We start from the raw sequence: 22,954 nt of genomic DNA on the forward strand, positions 1-22,954 counted from the left end.
TAAACGATCAGAATCAAACCTTTCCCCGTTGACTATGACGTATTGGGCCTTTTCCAGACTTTAGACAAGTTTTAATCTCATATGGAATACCCCCACGAACTTTTTACCGCGTAACGTAGTTGAATTTTTTTGATGAGGTCTTTCAAAGGGCTAACTTTCAAGAGCTTCGTGAGTCGAATGGTAACATCATAAGAACTTTTAATACAAATGCTTAAATTATAGTAGCTTGCAATTTTTTGAAAGAAAATCTTGCAAGGCAAGGCATCGCCCTGTAAGCAACTAGAAGAAACTTGCAAGCTCTTACAAATTAAACAATCAAATCCGACCCGGGAAGTTCGGTTTTCAATTTATTGAATTTCTTAATGGACTTCAAAACAATTTTCCATGTGTTATGAAAACTACGACTGCATCAGTAAATGGTTTTGTTTCTGCAGTTTTTTAAACTAAATAATTGTGATTCATTGTTAAAGTCTACAGAAGAGGTTTCAGTCTAAGTTTCTCAAAATAGGCATTTATAATTTTGAAATCTCTTACGAACAAAACTGAGCAGCAATATCTGTTTAGCTGATAAACAAAAGTTTTGGAAGGCAAAAAAGTTGTTCTTTGAAGTATTTTGCTTACTTACAATCGTACTCGCATTTAGAATTTTGTTTGTTTTTTTTTCAAACGAGGAAAAGTAATATCCAGTCTCTATGTTTCTTTTTCAAAGTCGGTTTTTGTCATTAAAAATTGGTGAAAAAATGTTCTGCTGTCTGATTAACATGAGTTGATTTTGGTCATTGTCTTAAGATATTACATGAAATTTATTTACATGGTCACATAAAGCCATTATGTCAAGAAGAAGGAAGTACATTCTTGCTAATTCCTTATTTGACAAAACTGTTAAACAAGGAATTTGTTGACAGCAATTGTCCTGCAATGTAATATATTCTAAACAATTTTATTTATTGATTAATTCACAGAATATTTGTTGGTTGTCTGAAAAAAAACCTCATGCTCATAAACTAATTCATTAAGATCGACATAAGTTAAAAACTTTTGTTTAATTGTCGAGAAGCTTGTCGCTGGTATTTCGTTGATTTCGATTCATCGTGCATAGAATTCCATCAAATCGATAACCGACCCCAGAACCCCAACCCCCCCCCCCCCCCCCCCCCCCCACTCAATTATAAACTCAGATGATCAAGTAGTTTTCTTGACAGGATCATATTTATAGCAAACTCAGCTATTTTTGGTGAGGAAAGAATCGAAATACCCAAAAGCATTATCCGTGAGCCATTTTTTCTTTCCATTTTTCTCAAGTTTATATCAAAATATAAGAGGTTTTGGAAGTTTAAGAAGTGCGTTTGTGACTTCATTAGGATCATTAAGTGCTCTTTTGTTCTGTTTACGGCCTCTCCGATCGCACAAACACAGTTGGACTTCTGCTTTAGGAGGCACACATTCTTTGTACTTGTCATACTTGTCTAGTCGCAAGTACTCTTTGAAATGCAACACTCCAGTTGTCACATTCTTGAACAATTCAATTGCGAATATGATCTTCTTTTTTTCGTAGGTTGTGAAAAGGTGACCTAAAATTGAGTTTTATATGAAGTCTAAATACACTATGGTACCAAAAAGCTACGTACAGCATGATTTCTGCTTTTAAAGCATGATTCGTGCTTCATAGGCATGATTTGCGACAAGGCGTGAAGAAAGGTGTGAAATTTAGAAGTTTTAAGAGATATTTCATTCTCACTTTCTCCGCTTAAACAGAAAAGATGGTTAAACCGCTTTGTTCTTATAGCGTTTGCCAAGTTGTTACGCTAAGAGATGTCGGATTTTCGTGGTCTAAAAAACAAAAGCAACTCAAATTAAAATCAAGATCCAGTGCACAGTATGCGAGGCCCAAAAATCGAGCGGAAGACCCCCCAAATTGTCAAAAAAATCTGAAAAAAAGTTAGTTGCCGATGTTTTGAAAGATCCCAAAATCTCACTGGAGCAAAATGGTGTGGCTCATAACGCTTTCTTATGCAACGATACAATTTCCAGAGGTACAGTTAGACGAATTCTCAAAAAATATGGCGTTTTTTCAAGAAATGCTGCAAAAAAAGTCAGTTTGAAGCATAAAAGCAAGTGTTATCGTCTAAAATGGTGTTTCAATATGCTCAAGAAGCCGCTCTCTTTCTGGCAGAATGTGGTTTTTCTGTTGGAATGTGGTTTTTCTCCAGCGACGGAATCGTTAGAGTTTTTCGAAAAAATGAACCGGGGTTTCTTGAAAAAAACACAAAAAATTTGAGTTCGGACAAACGATCACCTATGTTTTGGGGTGCAATACGATCAGATGGATGGAAATTGCTTGTTAAGTTTCCAAACAAGCTAAACGCTGTCGGTTATTTGGAAATTTTGAAAATGTACGAAGAAAAAATGCATTTCCTGGACCTTATTTTTCAGCAAGATAATGCTCCTGTGCATAAATCGAAAATTATTGGCAATTTCTTCCAGAAAAACGAGTGGGAGGTACTGGAATGGCCAGCATACAGTCCAAATCTGAATCCTATTGAAAATTTATGGGCGATTTTGAAGCAGCGATTATGAAAACAGACAGTTTTTTGGGAAAATTTAGAAGAAAAAGTGTATGAAATTTGGAATGAAATTGACGCAGACGTCGTGGGAAACCTGTATGAAAACTATACAAACCGTCTACTAGACGTTAAAAAAAGCTAAAGGTGTAATGACGCGTTATTAGAGAACTAATTTGAACTCAAAATGTTATATTATTTGTTGTTTCTATTGCTTTTTTAAAAAATCTTTAGGTGTACCTAGCTTTTTGGTACCATAGTGTAAAATCAGGAAAATTTTTATTTCTTTAGAATATGGAGTATTGTTATTGTTCCAGCTCCACTTGTGGGGAAGGAACTATATACTCGAATGGGTTTTTTGTTCAGACAATTTTAGCCGATCGATATATTCATCGTAGAGAAATGTGAGTGGTATCATTAAAAAGCTCGTCCAGTGTAGAATTCGAAATTAAAAAGACTTTTTTGAATTTCTTATTTTCTGAGGAGTTATTGAGGGTTGAAGTTTTGTGTGAACACGGGATATTTGGCACTTTTTTCTTGTTCACTTTTAGTGTAATTTTTCACTTTAAGTGTAATTTTTTTTCACTTTTAGTTTTCACTTTTAGTGTAATTTTTCTTCAAATTAAGATTTTTTCTATTGAAATAGTAGTTCAAAAATACATTTCATGCCACAATACGAATCAGTATTGTGTTCCTAATAACCGAAAGGCGATAAAAAAGACTAGTATTTGTCTCATAGGTAAGTTCAATAACAAAAAAATCAAATTCCATTTGAGAGCTCTTTTTTTTAAAATCATTTCAAATTCGATTGTTTTTTAAGTCTCTTAGAGACTGGTCTTTTGTCAAGTCGAGGTTTCGTTAATGAAAGCCCCATTTACAGTTAAATGAAGCCCAATGGAAAGAAAAATTGTTTTCAAGAAATCGCTCATGTTTTTTAGACTTCAACTCTTGAGTTTTCGAAATTTTAAAAGAAAATTTTGATGTTTTTGAGGTTTCGCTAACATTTGGAGTCATATGACATGAAAATGTTTACTAGAATTGCATTAAGTGAACCTATCTAGTGCTTTGGGTGGACAGCTAATGCCTCATAAGTCTTTAAAAATATTTCCGATAAGTTTTTTTAACATCAACTAATCATAAATTCATTTTCTTTAACTCGACATCAGTCGCAGTAATGACAGGACTCCTTTCCTTCCTTGTGCAACCAAAATAATCTAGTTAGCGATTTTTTCTTCTAAATATTGGTTATATGACATCAATGGCACAGGATTCCAAAAAAAATTAAAATTATCGGATATTTTCCGTATTATTTGTTCCTTTTGAAATCTTACCACAATATAAAAAAACTGATAGCTCACATTGGCTCACAGAAAACTCTCAATGGATTGTAGATAAGGTTTTTCAGAGAAAAGCTCATGGTTTCAATGGCTTTGACACTTTCTTCTCGAACTTTTTATTTTGATTTTTTGGTTTTGGCCTGTTTTGTTGTTGCTTTCATAGTCAGACCATTGGTGATGTCTTTTTGGTAACCTCTGCATGACAAACATCGATGTCCTCTAATCGAGGCACATCTGAGGAATATAATTTTTTTTAATTTTTGAATTTTTTTGTATATTTGGTTCTTTTTGAAATCTGATCACATTGTAACCTATTTTTGATAGCGCCCTTGGCATAGAGAAGACTTTCAATGGATCATCGATAAAGTTTTCCCAAAAAACTTGCATTAAACGACACAGGAACTTTTGTCTCGCACTTTGGTACTGAATTGTTGCTTTCGCCTCTTTGTGTTGTTGTTTTCATAGTCATAATATTTATCGTGATGTCTTTCTGATTATCTTTGCATGACAAACATCCTTTTCCTCCCTTCGAGGCATAGTTGAGCCTATTTACTGACTTTCATTGAAAGCTATAGAAATTAATGGCTGTTAAGACTTTAGAGTTAATTTTTGAACATCTTTTTGAACATTAACCAATCTAAAAATTTTTTCGTGAATTGTGCGTGAGTTTCAGTAATGACAGGAGCCTCTTCTTTTCTACTTCAATCAAAATTTATTTAGTTAGCGGTTTATCTTCTAATTATTGGCTATATGACTTCAATACCACCAGATTTCTATAATTTTGGGTTTTTTGATATTTTCTATTTATTGGTTCTTTTTCAAATCTTTTCCTTTTATAACCTAATATTAATAGGCCTATTGGCAAAAAGAAGAATTTCAGTGGATTAGAGACAAATTTTTCAGAGAAAAGCTTATGATTTAAGTGATAGCGACACTTCTCGAATTTTTCTACTGAAATTTTGAGTTTTGCTTGTACATGTTGTTGCTTTCATAGCCATAGGACTTAGTTGTGACGTCTTATTGATTACCTATGCATGATAAAAATTTTTGTTCGCCCATCGAGACATAACTGAGCGTATTTATTGACGTCCGTTGAAAGCTAATAAAGTTATAGGCTGTAATGTCTTTCATTTGTACTGCAACCAAAATTATTCTGTTTAGTGGTTTTATCTTCTAACTGTTGGTTTCATGACTTTGATGCATGAGTTTTCATAATTTTTTTGAATTTTTTGTTATTTTTTTTTCGTAATTTTGTTTCTTTTTGAAATCTGATCACTTTCTCCCAATATTGATAGTTCCCATTGGTTTAGAGAAGACGTTCATTAGATCATAGATAGATTTCTCAGAGAGAAACTCATGGTTTAGACGGCTCCGACACTTTCTTCTCGCAATCTTCTACTGAATTTTAAGATTTTGCCTGTATTTGCTGTTTTTTCAGAGTCAATGACTTGTTGTGATGTCTTTTTGATAACCTATGAGTGGCAAATATTCTATTTGTCTTATTGAGGCATAAGTAAGCTTTTTTATTGGCTTCTGTTGAAAGCTATTGAATTTAAGGTCGTTGATACTACAGGTTTTCTCAAAAATTTCCTGGTTTTAATGTATCTGTTCATAATTGTTAATTGTTTAAAGTCATTTGTTTAAAAAAAGAATTTCATTGCTGTTGAAAAATTTAAAAAAAAATAGAAAATTTTTTTACTCAAAAGTTCACTTTTTAATGGCTTCGACCCATTTTTCACTCAATTTTTTTTTGAATTTGCTGATTTTGCTTGTTTTTGATTCTTTAGGAAGCCGTAAAATGCTGACTGATCTCATAAACTTGTTATTGAGATTGAATTAATTATTTAATCCGAAGCAGTCAATTCATTTTGATTAGTCTTAAAGCTTATGTTATTATATATTTTCAAAGATTTTTCAAACTTCTTTTCTTCAGTTTTGTTCTATTCGTCAACTTTTAACTCATTATCATCAATGAGAGGTCCCATCCAATTCATTATTTCCTTTCAAATTAATTCAAATTAATGTTTTGTTTGTCGGACAATATGCGTTTTCATAAATGTTTTGTGAGTGGTGTATTTGTTTCTTTGTTTTATTTTTTAGTACATTCGCGTAACAACAGATCCCAATAATTTTTAAATGCGGCCCAAATGAACGTATTTATTCTTTCAAAATAATCTTTAGCCAAGTTTTTTCAAATTATTCTTCAGCTGAATTAGTATAATTTGGTACTGAATAAAAAATACATAATATTCACATAAAAGCTAACTATTTCGATAATAGCTTATTTTCTGTTTGTTTGTTTTTTCTTCTCGCAGTCTTTTTAATAGCAGATATCGTGGGCGCTGTAATGAGGCATGCCATTATGTTATTCAATTAGCAGTTAGGTTGTGTGACGATTTTTTAAAACTCAAACATCTATTTTTGTTATCTCTTCATTTGGTTGACAATTAAGTAAAAAATGTAGATGAGCTCGGGTCGGAACATCATCTGCGAACGCACATTAACGAGCATCGTTGTTGGTTAACATTGGCAATCCTAAATTGAGGATCCAGAGGCAAAAGCAGGCTTTAGTCAGCTACGGGATGTGGCCGTAAGTGTCAAAATCTACACCATTTGCAAAAGATATGACTGCGTAAATGTCCGGACTATGATAGCATACGGAGTCTGAGTAGAAATCTGAGTTCGTTATATCGTCGTTTTATCTAAGCTGGGCACCTCTCCTCCGCTGATTAATGAAATCTTGGGTCCACTCACCACCACCGCCATCTCGGTGGGGGATTTGTTTAGAGCTAATTTGGTGGGAGTGGGTTGCTGTGAAATTCTTAACTGTGAAATACGCAAATAAGTTAAATTGCAAAATTGAATTGCTCATACTGTGTTAGTCGGTGAAAATCTATTCATGCTTAAGTGTCACCACTATTTCAAATAAACCAATAGAGCCTTTACCTTTAACAATGGCGTCCTCCTTTGCAGTTTTATTGTAGTACAATCTGTAGGGCTTGTCGCCCCACCTCGTCAACTGTAAAGTAGCACAACCGGGAAAATCGTCGATCCTCTCATTCAAATACTCACGTGAGAATTCCAAAGCACGCTCCACCTGGAATAAAAAAACAAACCTAAAAAGAATTCCAGTGGAATCCTCATGCGGTCTCGTACACTCAGAAATAATTTATTCTTTGATGTCTCTTTCCCAGTGTTACAATCAAATGCATACTATAATTTTCCTGTTCCTTGAATCCCCCCTCGAAGACGACCAGCATATGAGGGAAACTGTCACCATCGTTGTCATTTGATGGCAGTTGTCTTTGAATACAGTTTCAGTGCTCTGTAAATAGGTTCCCCCCCCCCCCCAGTTTTTTACGCCCCCCAGTTACAAATTATATGTTGTTATATAGCAAGTTACTATGTAAACAAATAGCACGTGCACCTGGGGGTGAAAAAATATATAAGCTGGGGGGGGGCACATAGATCCACAAAAAAAAACAATCTGAGCCGTCTCGATTTTTTTTATTTAATTCCAGTAAAAATTGGTACGTAATCTTGCAAAAGTTACAGGGACTTTCCAACTTATTTATGGGGATTAGTACACGGCTGTCTCTGACAGAACAGTACAAACGATACCAGCAGATCAATTAACTTGTACCAATAAAAAGCAACTAGCACAAGCCAGCAGAATAAGCAACGAGAAAAAAGCTGCTCTAGACCTGACATGATAATCTTCTGTTCTTGAGATCTTGCATGATACAACCTCGTCTCATGAGATCGTACACCTTATAATTTTGTCGTAACCAATCTAACTGATCAAGTTTCTGCTCAATATGAACAAAATGAATTTCGTCTTCTCAGATCTCGCACGATAAAGTTGTTACTTTTAAGATTTTACACAAAAAAACTTCACTCCATCGGATCACTCGAGAAAAATCGTTGCCCACCAGATCTTACACGAAAGTATTTTGTCTATTCGTGTCTCATTAGATAAACAAGATCTAAATCCAATCTCAAACAATAATTTTTTTTTTCAGATATTACAATATAAGACCAATTCTTATCAGATCAGACAACGAATTTTGTGTAGATTGTATGTAATATCAGTTTCTCTTATAAGACTTCCAACATTAGTTTTCGTTTAATCAAATCTTACACAATGAAACATTGTCTTATCAGACGTATAACTTCAGATAATACAAAACTTTAAATTTCTTATCGATAACTTCAGATAATACAAAACTTTAAATTTCTTATCGAATATCTAACGACAAAATTTTGTCTAATTGGGATCACACACTTTGCTTTGCAGCTGCGCCTTATAAAATCTTACTCGATGTCTACACATCAGATTTTGCTCCATCAATTTTTGTCTAATGACAGCTTACACAATAGAAAAACTACTTATTTGGATGAACAAATTAAAAATTTTTCCTACCGAATCTCGGAAGACAGAACTTTTTTATTTTTAGTTTATTAGATCTATAAATTTTTCCTGCCGAATCTCGGAAGACAGAACTTTTTTATTTTTAGTTTATTAGATCTATCTAGATAAATGTCCATTTTGTCAGATCTTACAAAATTTGTTTCAATCTTATAAGATAAAACACAATGACTCTTCTTTTTTCTATAAGATATAACTTTCCTTATCTGAACATACAAAATAAACAATGGTCTTACCAGATCTCACTCGATAAAGTTTTGACCTATCAGAGCATGCAAAACCAAACCTCCTCCTACGAGATATTTCAAAATTAATAGCCGCAACTTGAATGAGAAAATTTATCCATTAAAATTCCATAACAAATCGTACAAATTTACCAAATCAAATCTTACTCAAAAAAAAATTAATTCAACTGATTTTATACAGTAACTTTTGTCATAAGATTAGCTGAGAAATTTTTTTTCCTATCGGACCAGACAATAAAAATCCACCTACCAAGTCTCACACGATAAAAATTTCATCCGGTGAGATTCTCTACGATATTTTTTTCCACATATCAGATCAAATGTTTTTCTTTCCTATCGGACATCACCCGATAAGTTCCGCTTAGAAAGTTCTCCTCACACAATAAAAATCTAGGTATCTCACGATAAAATTGTTCATAATTAGTGTCATAATTAGGCACAAAATAATATGTCTTATAAGATCTTATATACCGGGGTCGAGGTTTGGTGGTGAATTTTCGTAAGAAATGCGGTGAAATGCGGTCAAGAAAAATAATTTTCACCGCGTATTTCTTACATCTTTTCGCGGTGAATGCGGTGAATCGCGGTGAGTTTTTTCTCGTTAGCGAGGAATTTTTTTTTCACCGCTTGATTCAATGATTTGTTTTCATCGCATCTAGCAGTGAAAAAAAATCAACGTTCGAGAGAACGCGGTGGAAAAAAATAATTCGTCGCATTAAGCCATAAAATTCACCGCTACCAAGAACGCGGTGAAAAAATATAATTTAACGCAATTCATCGCATTCGCCAATAAAAGAAGTAAAAAATACGCGGTAAAAATTACTTTTTTTTCACCGCATTTCACCGCATTTCTTACAAAAATTCGCAGTGTATTCAATCAAATCCCGGCTGCATTTTTGTTAACTGAATCAGCACTTCAGCTGATTTTTTGGTCAAACCAGACATCTTCAGACAGCTCACTCCAGACAATCTCCATCAGTAACATATTTTTCACTGTTGAGCAACTTTTACTCATTTTTTTCAGTTTTATAATATAAAGGTTGATTTTAACACTAAATTCGATAAGATCTGCGGTAAGATCTAACCATTGGAACACAATATTAGGTAAAATCAATGCTAACTAAAACGCAGAATTATGTAAGTTCAATGCAAATTTTTGTAAGATTTTTGCTTAATTCAATGAAAATTTATGTTGGATCTACGCTAAATTCAATACAACATTATGTTAGATCTACGCTAAATTCATCGCAAAGTTATGTAGGGTTGATGCTCAAGCGTAGATTTTACATAGGTTCAATGCATGCAGCGCCAATCTTACATAATTTTGTGTTTTTTAACGTTGACATCTAGGCCTGTTTCACAGCATTCACCGCATTTCTTACATTAATTTGCCATAATAATCGATGCGATTTTTTTATAAGAAACGCGGTGAATTTCGTGGTGAATTTTTGTGAGAAATGCTGTGAAAAGCGGTGAATTTTTTTTTCACCGCAATCACCGCAACCACTGCATCACTTACGAAAATTCACCGCATTCACCGCTTTTCTTTCGAAAATCATCAACTTACGCAATAAAAGATCAGCATCTTTGGAATGCCATTTTTGTTTTGAGGTATTGAGATGTTGTAAACATTATAAACTTTTCATAACACATAAAAAAATCTTTCATTCCTGACAGTCAATGAAAAACGAGTAAATGTTGGCTAAGGGCTCTAGAAACTTGAAAACTTCATTATTCTTTATGAATAAATCGGGAAGTAAGACCAGCTATCGATTTGAAACCTAATTAGCATCTTTGTTAGCTTCCATTTTTAGTTAATTGGTTTTTGCCGCAAAATTTCCCTAATGGTCTTGCCAGTAATCCCACTGCTGTTTTTTGGATCTATGACATGATGGTGGATCTAAATCTGTAATCATATCAGACTTGTATTAAGAATTACCCACTGATAATGACCTCGCATTAGGCCCGGACTGGTCTTTTTTCTCGCTTCTCTTCGTTGTTAGTTTGGTTAGTATTGTGGGAACATTTGAAAGTTGTTATTTTCCGCGTTTTGTCCTACTGGCTGCCTTGGGTTTTGCAAATTGAATTCTCGACAAACCAAGAAAACGTGCGCTGAATTCCAAAAGTTTTCCTTCTGTCGCAATCAAATTACGTCCACTTTTGAAAATGACCATCAAATAAACATAACTGGCAGATTGCCAGAACATAACCGCAGTTGCTCCGTATGTCTGCACTCTCGAAGTATAAAAAAGACCAAACAAACAACTCTTTTCAATAAAGGATGAGATGTTTTTTTTGATAAAGAAACTGAATAAGTTATTGCTGTTTCTATCAGCTGCTCTCAAAAAACCTTCATTTAGAGTGACACAGATTCACATGACGTTGTCTCTTTGAATTCAGGTGAAGAAATGTAATTTCAAAATACGGAAGTAGTTCTTGAGAATAGAGTAAGTCACGTGACCGAAAACCTAATCACAAAACTGAACAAAAGAAAGCTCGCTAGACTGCAACTGAAAAATAGCTTCACACAGGCACTTCGGTTGAAATTGTATGAACGAAAACGAATGAAAAATGCTGAATTGAAGTGTTTATGGATCATATGGTCGTAACGAAGAACTTGGCGACAAAATGAAACAAAAAAAAAATCAAGAGAATGCCAATTATATCCCCTGACTATCGTATTGAAAATCATTTCTAGCCAATATTGCTACTCGTGTTCAGACTTGCAGCGAAAAGTGACGTTTTTATTCCTATCAAATTTTCTTCATGTACGTTTCGTAGCAAATTGCAATCCAGGTTTGTCGGCTCTACACTAGACTGCTTTGATCAGACCATTTCGCAGAGTTTTTCAACTGATCAGACAATAGTGTTACCTAAAATACCTCTTATTAGACAATCGTGCAACCCAAAAGCTTGTGCGACTTTCAAGCGGCCCAAAATTTGTGAGGCTTTTGTGTGACCTATTGTTGCTGATCTATTTTTGTCTGTTTTTTCATGCGACCAGACATTGGAATTGTATGACACAGGGGCGTGGGGAGGGGTTGGGGATGATATGTGACAGCGTGTGGTATGTGTTGAGCATGTTTGTGTGTGTCTGCTTGTGTGATAGGTGTCTGGTGAATATCTGTGCGCGATTGTGCGTTTTAGCTAATTTATGTGCTTTTTTTAGCGGCTGCTCTTCTATCAAAGACAAGGAAACCTTTAAACCGCTCCCTTTTTTTTCAATTCTGTCCAGATTTTACATTTTTGCAAATGAATTATTTGAAGTTTATTAAACGCTATTCAGTAGATTACCCTTGCATTACTCGATACTCAGTTAGACCTAACAACGAATTGATAAGCATCGCAGAATCACAATTTACATTGACTGCGTTAAACAAGTAATTCTAAGTTTCAAATAACCAATCAACCGCAAAATTTTGTTTCAACTAATTTTGAGTGCTTATGGGTAGTTCCACGGTTTGATGTGAGAAGAAACATGATCTATTTTGATGGGCCCGGGTTTTAAATTTTATTTCCAATCTTGTTAAATAAGCAAAAAACAAACATCTGTATTCCCTTGCTGAAAAAATTTTACAATCTGCCAATCAAGAAAGTGGAATCAAATAGACAATTGGCAATTAGATGCAACAAAAAAAACAGTCTGCGTGCTCTATAACTCATTCAATTAGAACTTTGTTCAACATAGTTAAACTTTAAAGTCGATTTTGTTTTCAAAATACAATTATTAGTGAGTCTGTACAATCACTATTGAGAATTTACAGGTACAAGACACAGTAAAAAGTAATAAACTTCTTAAGTGTATTACCTCAATACGCACTGCATTTCAATTTAAAACGACCAAAACTTCAATTTTCAAATGTTGACAACCAATCAAAATTGATAGCTTTCAAGCTTTTTGTATTATTGTATATGTATATTCGATTTGTTTATTGGATAGAGACTGCTATGTCATAAGATTTTCTGAATACACAGAGTTGGAGCTGGGGATACCGTATACAGCGCCCCGTACCCTCTGAAACAGTATGCATTTCGAAAAATCAGTGAAATTTGTTTTCTCGTACTCGAATTGCGCTCAATTCAAGTTATTGTAGATACGAATTTGTAAATCAAGAACACGTGGTATTTGTGATTTTGGGTTTCTCTTTGTGTATGATAATCTTGTACTTATAATAATTACGAAAGAAAAAAGTTGTCAAATGTGATCAAATGAATTTGGCTGCATCAAAACGGAGCGTTAAATTTTGATTGTCATTCCATTCTAACTTCGCTGCTTGGTTTGAACTTGGATTGATTTGTTTAGTTCTTAAGCGCGGCCGCGGTATTGCCAAACCCGGTTTGCCAGCGCGAAATTATAACTTTCTGCAGATTCAGGGGCAAGCTTCACTACTGGTTTCTTGTAAACTCCGTCATTTGTTTGAAATGTCGGTGATCGGATCGCCTTATGAGACCCATCGATGGCTTCCTTAACTCGACCCAAAACACAATGTCCTCACTTATGGCTGTATCCGATCAATGAAACGAGATTGCTTTCTATGAGCTTTTCGTTTGCCGTAAATCGTCATTTTTGTCAGTTCTTTAACGTTGGCATGAAAAGTATTCTTCAGAAAGAGTGTCCCAAAATCAAAACCCTGAGTTTGTCGGAGGAGCTTAAGATGATTGAAAAACCCTCTGCGTATTGTAAATAGGGAAAGCAAACATTATTGTTGCCAACCACGAGGTAATTGTGAGTCAAAGCTTCTAAGTCATTAAATTCTGAACTGACTGGCGTCAACGACCTTGCAATCATTGCCTGCTGAACAAAACTCTTCGTACTTGAATGAGTATCCTGGGTGATTGATCTGTTCTCCATCACTACATACCTTATCTTCTTACAAATTCTGACCAACCGTTCCCTTATTCCTCTAAAGTTTGGTGCTACAGGTTGGTTGAGCACCCGTCTGATTCTATGATGAATTACTTTTTGTTTTTCGGTCCTTTTTTTGTGTCATGCCGCAGGGTATTCAGCGAACTTTATTTCGTTTGCAACAAAATTTGCCCAATTGTTTGTGAGGATTGTACTTGGTTTGCGTGTTTGCGCAATAAATCAATTTATTGTAATGAGACAACTATCTGTGCCTACTTGGACACCACTTCTATATGCAGAGCCCTCATAGAAAGACATGTGAACAAACAAACACCTTCGCTTTTCGTTTTTATCGCACATTTTTTACAGTAAAAGGTCCATAGTATTCGACTACAGCTTTTGTAGAGGCTATTGTGTTATCTAGCCATTCTCTGGTTAAGCCGACCTCACTGCTGTTATGGTCTGTGCTCTGTCGTTACTTCAGGCAACACGCTTGTTCTTGATTGACCGTAAGGCTTCTCGTATGCCTTGGATCGATATTTTTTGAACAATGTCTCTTAAATGTTCCATGCTTTTGTCTTGATTGTTCTTGTGCTCATTTCGCACGAATAATTCAACAGCATGGTGTTTCAAATATAGTGATACTGTATGTTTTGCCTTTAAATCCAAATGGTTTTTGCCCATTCAGCTTTTGGCCCGAATAAGTCCCTCGTCATTAAGAAATGGTGAAATTTGTAGGATTCTGCTGCTGTTTGAATTTTCCTTTTCAGTTTTGAGAGACTTCGACTCTCCAGCAGACTGTTCTCGCTGTAGTAGCTTGAAGATTATTTCATTTTGTTTTTCTAATTTTTCAACGCTGAATACAAGTGTTTCTGGTTTGTATTTATTCAATTGTCGTTTAACGCATGCCAATGTATTCAATAGCTCATTAAGTTCACTGGATCGTTCCCTTTGAATAACGGCGTTCTTTTCTTCAACCTGTAAAAAAAACATTGATGAGGGTATATTCTCTTCATCTGAGGCAAAGATCAGGTAAATTTGCTTTAGCTGCTGCTTTCTGATTGCTTCAACCAGGCCGGCACATTGAGTTATTCACAATTCTTGAGATGCTCAATGTTGATTACTTTGGTGCTAATGATACCTGGGGTGTTGATGCTGCTCACATGAGTCCACTATGAAACTTTAATTGTATCCAATAACTCAGCTAATCGATCGGTCAAAAACTCCTAATGTGTACAATGGGAGCTGTGAATCTATTGCATAACTGCAGTTGAGTCTCACCAACTCTGCAAATTTTTATCTTCATTTCATGTTCCTTGATTATCTGCTCTTTCATTCTCACTGCCATGACTGCAGCTTATATTTCCAATAGTGGTTTTAAAAATTGTCTCTTCAGGGCAACTCCTCATTCTACAATGATAAAGGCTAATCCAGCTGAGTATTCTTTTGATCGTGAAAGCAGATAAGCCAAAACTCAATTGCTGTCTTCAGATGCGTCAGCAAATACATGAATTTTGGCTTGATCCCTCCATGTGCTGAAGTATTTTCTATCTATATTTGTTTCAGCTAGAATTGGAAGTTGTTTGTTCCATTTCAGGATTTCAGTTTCGTCACCAGGCTCCACTTCTCTGTCCCAATGTTGCGCATTCTTAGTTCACCTGCCCTTAAGAAGTCGTCTTATGCGAAAACTGACTGGAGCAAGTAACCAGATTGGGACGAATACTGGAGATATCAGAGGCCGAAACTTCTACTAAGTTATAGATTACTCAACTTCTTTGTTTATACCTCTGCAGACTATCATCCGTAACAGTCCTTTGTAATACAAGCACACAAAAATCCAACTGTATTAGTTTCCACTTCGTCCTGCTTTGCGTTATGGAATTGCTTTTAAAACTTAATCGTTGTTACTTATCCACTTTTTAAGTTCAAATCAATGTCTTAAGAGAAAAGGCTGTGAATTGCTAAAGATTTTACTTGTTTGTTTCTTCAAGAGCTTCTAACAATTTATTGAAATTGACCATTTAGAAGTTGAATTTTGATGGAGCATTGCAAACAGGTCTGACATTGCCAGGCGAGTTAGGGTTTATTACTGGGTGGTGGCGTAAGTATCATTCTTTCCCGAAGGTTCCTTTGAATTAGGACTCGTTCAATATCTATACGAATCCCTTTTCTACATCTCTATCCATTGACTTTTCAGGCCAGGGTCCATATGGGATCTTTGTTGCAATGAGTAAGTTGACTCAAGTCTGAGCTGTTTTTAGAGAGTTATGGCTCTGAATCGTTCCAAGGCTTTCTTGTTTAATTACGCGCAACGGCACAATCGTCGATTTTGGAATCGTAAGTTTCCATGTCCAACCTTGTTTGAATAATCTCAGCCAGGATTAATTGTTTTTTGAAAGCGGAATGACAAGCACTTCTTCTTCCTTTGTCTGTCATTGGTCCACTGAATACCCATCCTAGCTCTGTTAGAACGACAAACGGTTCATTTCGCGTTCCTGTCTTGCTGTCCAAAGGGAGTTGTAGCTCGTAAGCGTATTGAACAGGGATCAAGTTAAAGCTTTTTTAGATAGAACACTCAAGTGATTGAAATTTTGTTTCAGTTTTTTGCAGTCGTAGTATGTGCTTCCCAATGATATTTAGGGTTTGGTTTAATGCACTTCTGATTGCAGTCCCCTTTTTGAAAAGAATTTTTTCTGTTTTCAGGTTCTTCTTTCCCTGTACGCCAGCTATGTTGAGCTTAACATCAGTGACTTAGGATTGTAAGTTCTGCGCAGTTTCATCAACAAATGAAACCATTGACCCCCAATTGAGGAAAGCACATGTTTTCAGCTTGTTGCTAGCACTCTGTATTGAGACTAGATTTAACTAAAGAAAGCCCGCATACTCGTTATTCCCATTGATTGTTGCTGCGACTACGTTGATCGGTTGTTTGCCCTTGTCTATTTGATTTTCTGATTATAGCACTTGGTGTGCTTTGTGGTACATCCGTTTACACAGCGTACGTTTTATTTAAAAATTTTGATTGCACTTCTTTTCCATCAATATCCCTAACATGCTTTCTCACTGCTGCGTATCAATAATTCACGCTCAAAATTCTAAAATTGGACGTTTCCAAATTTCACGAGTACCATAAGCTAGACGACAGTGATCGTTTTGCATTTGCTTTACTTCATTCAAATTAAAAATTGCACTGAAATTCAATTACTTTTTGAAGCGTTTGTCTTTACTCGTGCTTCTTCGGTCTCTTCTATTTGCTCTCTCTTAAAAGCTGAGAACTCTTCATGAACGAACGCTTTTTTGCTAGCCATTGCTCAAAGAGGGTTAGATCGAGTCCATTATTTTGGAAGTCATCTGTATAGAACAAAAACTTCTCCTCTAAGTTTGGAAAACAGTTTTTTTTCGCGAGGTAAATTGTTGCGTTTGGTTGCAAATCAACTTTATATTTGTATAACCAAAACTTGCGTATAGGATGCTCTTTAATACCATTGCTCAAAGAAGGTTAGATCGAGTCTATTCTTTTGGAAGTCATGTGTATAGAACAAAAACTTCTCCTCTAAGTTTGGAAAAAAGTTTTTTTTCGCGAGGTAAATTGTTGCGTTTGGTTGCAAATCACCTTTATATTTGTATAGCCAAAACTTGCGTATAGGATGCTTTTTAATACCCTATTCCGCATACAATTTATTTCGTTTTGACGAACGAGAGAGTCTTCTAAAGGTTCATTTTTTGGTGACGAGTATATTGCTTCAATGCACAGTAGCAACAAACAAGCTCCACCTCTCTGGCCTTTATAGAAGATTTCCGTTGAAAGAATTGAGCTTTGTTTTTGGCAATTGACTGCTCTCTGCTTGGTGATCTTGCCTTGTGCAGCCAACAATCAAACTTGACCCTAGGACACACGTTTTCCGGCTCAGTTCTTGAATCGTTGAATGCATGTACCCTAACAGACTTATTCAATCGTTCCAGCCAGATTAACACCTCTTTGCCTTTTGCCTCCTTCAAATTGAAGTGAAATCTACTCCCAATGCTTGGTATAGCGCCATAATTATCTGTGTTTAAGCCCCTTAGGTCAAGCACTTCCTTTTGGTACTCCAAGTTGAGTGTACTCTCCTCTTGAAACTCGCATCTCCGCCTCCAGTTCTTTTCTCTGCACTTTGGTCTCTATTTTCATTAACCTTACCTTGGACGAGAACGCCGTCACCAACGCCCAATTCTCTCCGATCCTCCATCTTTCCTGCTTGAGGAGGTTTTTGACTCGTTTTCTTGGTTTTGTTTCTATTCTTAACCAAAGGAGAGGTCTTGCTTTTGGAGGCGGAAAAAATATGCGGTTGTGAGCACTTTGTTGGTCTGGAGACAGGATTGACTTTGTTGGTCTGACATATTATCTTTTCAATTGATGTATGCTCTCCAACTTGCGTTTATTCAGTTGAAGAATCTTATCTGCTAGTTTTAATGGAGGCGAAATAGTTCCAAATCCTGGATAATGTCGACTCCTTTGAGAAACGAAAGCTCGATGCGACTATTGATCTCAAGTATCTGTTGACCGATTTTTCTGAGTTTGTTGGTTTTTTTAAATTAAAATTGTAGCTCTCTCGCGTTTTTAGATGTAGTTGCTATTTACAGTCGTTGGTCTGCTTTTTTGGGTAGCTGTAACTGATTGACCGAGTCAGGCAGCAGCTTGAAGTGCAAATGGAAACTTACTTTAATGAATTTTAAAGCGGTTGCTCTTCCCTTTGCCGTGTCAGCGGAATAAATGTAACGGCTGCTCTCCTATAAAAGACATCGGATACTTTACACCCTTCAGAACGTTTCAGCGGCTTAAATTATGTCTGGATTTTTTATATTTCCAATCAACTTACGTGAGTTATTGTCTCATCCGCTATATTGTGGAATGTCGTTGCATGACTCGATACTTAAGGAGTCTCAATAACTATTTGTTCAGCTTTGCTGATTAACAATTTTTTCGCTTGAATTATTTGTACTCAAAATTCCAAATAACCACTCAGTAGCAAAATTATATTTTTCCACGATACCTTCAAAAACCCAAATGTATAAGAAAAAAAATTAGACTATTTGGTTATGCACGTTGTGTAAGCCTGCTGTTTGATCTAAGAATAAACGACACATCTTGAACTAAAAAGATGGGCCCATTTTTTTTGTAACAAATCCTAATAGATTTAAAAAATATATACTTTTGTATATAGGTTTTTTTCTCTGTAGATAATTTCAAGATTTATCAATCAAAAAACTGAAATCCCACAATTGGCAAATGAATAAAACAAGAACGTACAGTCTATCTGCTGTAAACTTCAGCTCATTTGAGCTTCGTTTCGCATTATGTAAACTTGAAAATTTCGAAGTCAATTCTTTTTTCAATAAGTCAAAGTTATACTTTACAATCAATAATGATGATTTACAGGAACCAGACAGAGTAGCAAGTAATAAACTGCTCAATACGCAATGTATATCAACTTAATACGACATAAATTGTTTCCAAGCTAATTTTTTTCAAGCAAAAAGTTAATTTTCAAGCTATTTATTTTTCTGCACATAATAATTCTGAACGGTTGATTGGATAGCGATAAATATGCCGTAACATTCTCGGATTATACTGTGTTCGGGATTCGGGATACCTTATTCGGAGCACTGCACTCTCTGAATTGGCATGAATATCGCAAACTTCAATGAAATGGGCCTTCCTATCTCGTACTTCATATAAGCTCAAATTGTTGTAATAATAGATTCGATCCCGTAACTCTAGGGTACATGGTATTGGTGATCTGATTTTGAGTTTCACCTCATATCTGATAATAACGTGCGAACAATAGTTACTAAATAGAAATGTTGACAGAAGTGAAAAAATCGTTTTCGCTTCGATAGAATTTAGCGTAAATTTTCGCCTGTCTTGCTATTCACTGCTTGGCTTTACCTTGAACTGATTTGATAAGTAGTTAAGCAGCGCCGCTATAGTTCTGTTTTAGTTTGTTTTGTTTTAATAGCTTTGTTTTGTTCAAAAAACCTATGACATCAACCGTAGTGCGACAATTGTCCAAACTTTCTTGCGTCCAATATTCAGACTGTAGTGGGACTTTGCCATCTGATCAGACCCTAGTGCAATCATTGTCCGGACCACTATGAAAATCAAGCGTTTTCCTGTAGTTTTGGTGGCACAACGCCATCAGTGTGCGACCCAAATGGTCGGATCAGAGTGGTCTAGGGTTGCACAACTGAAACTGGGAGAAACTTTTTTCGTTTTTTTCTGAAGCATTTTTTGTTTTCGGCCATTTTCTGTCCGAAATAGCAATTACTAAATATACAATAATCAAAGATTTCAAGTGATTATGGATTCGCAAATGATTATTGTATATATTGCATTGACTGCAGTTCAAAACAGTGCTAAAATCTCTTTGAAAGTCTCATAATTTCATCTTAAACTGTAATTTAATTTGAACATTTTGAAAAACATTGCACGTTACCCAAAAACGTTTTCCTGACGATAGAAATCTGTAAGTTTGCTTAATTCTAAGAAGTATTATTTATTTGTGCATTTTTTTCATAACTGAGAAAAGAGTTAAACATAAACGACTATCGTCGGGCGAATTGCTCTCAAACGACCGGCAAACAGTTGGCTTCGTCAACATTCAGCCCCGGTTTAATGACCTCGGGGCATTACATTATTATCCCGTTTCTGAATACGAAATTCAAATGAGTCAGACGAAAAGATCGGCCAAGCGAAAAATTGTATAAAAGACCAACTGGATTATTATATTTGCCACTAATTGCTTTTGAGAGCACTTAACAACGGTTTCCTAAAAGTGCCTGTTAGATCATTTATGATTAAAAAACATTTCAACTATAACTCATTGATAATGAGGATCAGGGACGGCGACAATAAGCCATATAACAGCAGCTGAAGTGCGGAACCAACAAAGAGAGAGAGAGAGAGAGAGAGAGAGAGAGATAAAACGTGAACGAGAAAGAGAAGGAAAGGAAACCCAACCGAATGAGAGAGAAGGAGACAGTAATATCTTCCATGATTGGATTGGACATTGCAACTTCTAGTTTTCTAACCTTATTAATAACAAAAATCGTACAGAAAAAAACTGAAAAACGCAAATTTAAAAAAAAGTTTTCAACTTTGCAATAAAGAAAAACAAGAAGCAATTTTTATCTCGGAAGTTCAGTCAAGTAACTCATCTCCGAGACTTGATAATTTTCGTTGGCCAGTAATGGTGTTTAAACTCAGAAAAGGACAAAAATTGAAAAAATTTGGAAAATGCAAATTTAAACAAAATCTTGCTAAAATTCAAGACATTAATATCTTGAGAACCATTTCCTTGTCTAAAAAGACTATCCAGTAGCCCTTTTCAAGCCTGAAATAGTTTCACTTGCTCATAAAGATCCATACGCTTGGAACATAAAAATTTTCAAAAAAATTGAAAAGTTTAGTCTTTATTCAATTATTACTAAAACTGGAGTCATATAAAATGTCGGTCACAATCCCATTAACTCTAGAAACTATGCAGCAGCTTATTATCAAACTTTGGAGGAAGCCCCAGGGTTTCTGTTGCCAGAAAATGTTCAAAAACATGAAAAAATTGCAAATTTTTTAAAAAAAATTGCTTAAGTTTGTGTTAGTAAAAACTTGAAGAGCTTTCCATTTCATCTATAAACTATGCAGTAACATATTATCGGACCCTAGAGGAAATTTCGTGGTTCTTGTGGCTAAAGAAAACTAAAAAATGACAAAAAGTTCCAAAAATTTTTCAGAAAATTTGCAAGTTTTATAAAAAAAATTGCTAAAACTTGTGATATTAAAAAGTTGAAAATTAATCCATGACCTACAAAAATTTTCCAGTAACTTACTATCAAATCCTATCGGAGGCTTTATTGACCCTTGAGGCTCAAAAAATCTGAATAATGACTACTAAAAAATTGGAAAAACATGGCAACAAATATCAAAAATATGCTAAAATTCGTGATGTTAAAATCTTGCAAGACATTCCATTTAATCTAGAAACTATTCAGTAACCTATTTTTAAGCCCTATAGGAGGTTCCTTGGCACCTAGGGCTGATAAAAAACAAAAATTTTCAAAATGCTTGAAAAAAGTTGCAAAATAGTTTAAATTTGCTTTTTGAGCAAGCGGCAGTTCGCCAGTAGCTAGCCATCGGGGGGGGGGGGGGGGATGGGGGGTGCACCGGGGGCTGATTGAGGTGGAACAACGCGGTGGGCGGGGGGGGGGATAATTGGGGGGGGGGGTTCAACAGTGGGGGTGTCTTCAACCTCTAAGAACCGCCCTTCACACCATAAGTATAAGTATAAGTCTCCAAAACAGTTTTAGCTGAAACAGAGCTGTAAGGCTCTAAGAGCACTTAATGCCCACTGGGCGCTACCTCTTTATCCCGTTTTTGAGGACGAAAAGTCAAAAGCGTCAGACAAAAAATCGGTCAAGCGAAAAATCGCATAAAAAAGACCGACAGGACTAATATAATCTTTCGTTTGAGAGCAATTAAAGATACATAGAAGTTGAACCTCGTTGCTGTCCATGATCCTTGACTCATTTGCTGAAGGTTCACAGATACAGAAGAAATTTCCCTTGGTGAAGTGTCTGATACTGTCACAGTTCCTCCCCTTGTCAATCTCTACCAGTGCCCCCTTCTTGTTGTAGAGTGACTCTGTTCCACTTGGGTCTGTAAACTTTTTCACTATGTAGTGGATGTCGCGGGCAGTCACTAACCTGAAATATAACCGACTACTATCGGACGAATTGCTCTCGACCGACAGGCCAGAAATTTTTGAGGTTGAAGCTAGCTTAACCTCAGAGAATAGCCTGTAACATATTGAAAACAACGTTGAAAAAACGTTGTGACCGTTTTTAAGCTGTTATCATGTAGTGACATTTGTAAGAGATACTTGAGTACTCTATTGCGTCAAGTGGATTTTGAAGAACCACTTATAAGTGTTTAATTCATATTCGCCTAATGTTCACAAAATTTAAGTTAAAATTTTTGCCTAATGGCTACATAAACTATGTTTGCCTATACCAGTTCTCGCCGAATATCCTACGTCCCAATTTCAGGTGCGCGGACAGGGTACGTGTTTGTGCTTGTTTGGAGCGGGATGAGGGTGTGGTTGGTATGCGTGTATGGGTTGCTTGATTGGATGGGCATTGTGGAGAAGGTTGAGGCGGCTGATTGGGTAAGTGGGTTCTGTCCGGCGGGTGTGGGAAGTTTTGGGTGTCTTGGTTGGAGATGGGTGTAATGGGTACGTGAAGAAATCAGAAACTGGGGTCGGGGTTGAGCTTCTGGGTCCTCTTAAGTTGTCAAAGCTTTAAGTGACAATTTTATTTGCAAAATGACCATTTTTCCCTGAATGTTAATTGCCGTTCCAAATTACCTTACGTTACAATTTACGCCATTGTTAAAATTAAATGTTGGAAAACAGAAATCAGAGTTCAAAAAGAGTCGTTAAAGTCCAAACAGATTTCAGCTATAAAAGCCTGTAAAAGAATACCAAAACCCTTCTTCGAATGGTAAG

General features: G+C 35.7%; 1 protein-coding gene across 2 annotated transcripts in view; it reads right to left on the reverse strand.

The window, feature by feature from the left end:
• Window positions 1-1,177: 1,177 nt before the first annotated feature.
• LOC142341574 (uncharacterized) overlaps window positions 1,178-22,954 on the reverse strand; it is a 106,328-nt gene continuing 84,551 nt past the window's right edge. For both annotated transcript variants that reach the window (XM_075392621.1, XM_075392620.1), the window contains 3 exons: window positions 21,950-22,154; window positions 6,845-6,995; window positions 1,178-1,571 (listed from right to left, as the gene is read on the reverse strand). In XM_075392621.1, coding sequence (XP_075248736.1) covers window positions 1,309-1,571; window positions 6,845-6,995; window positions 21,950-22,154 — 619 coding nt within the window. In that variant the 3' untranslated portion in view covers window positions 1,178-1,308. The remainder of the gene's footprint in view (window positions 1,572-6,844; window positions 6,996-21,949; window positions 22,155-22,954) is intronic.

This window comes from Convolutriloba macropyga, chromosome 6 (assembly GCF_964194025.1).
Source record: "Convolutriloba macropyga chromosome 6, txConMacr16.3, whole genome shotgun sequence".
Lineage (NCBI taxonomy): Eukaryota > Metazoa > Xenacoelomorpha > Acoela > Convolutidae > Convolutriloba > Convolutriloba macropyga.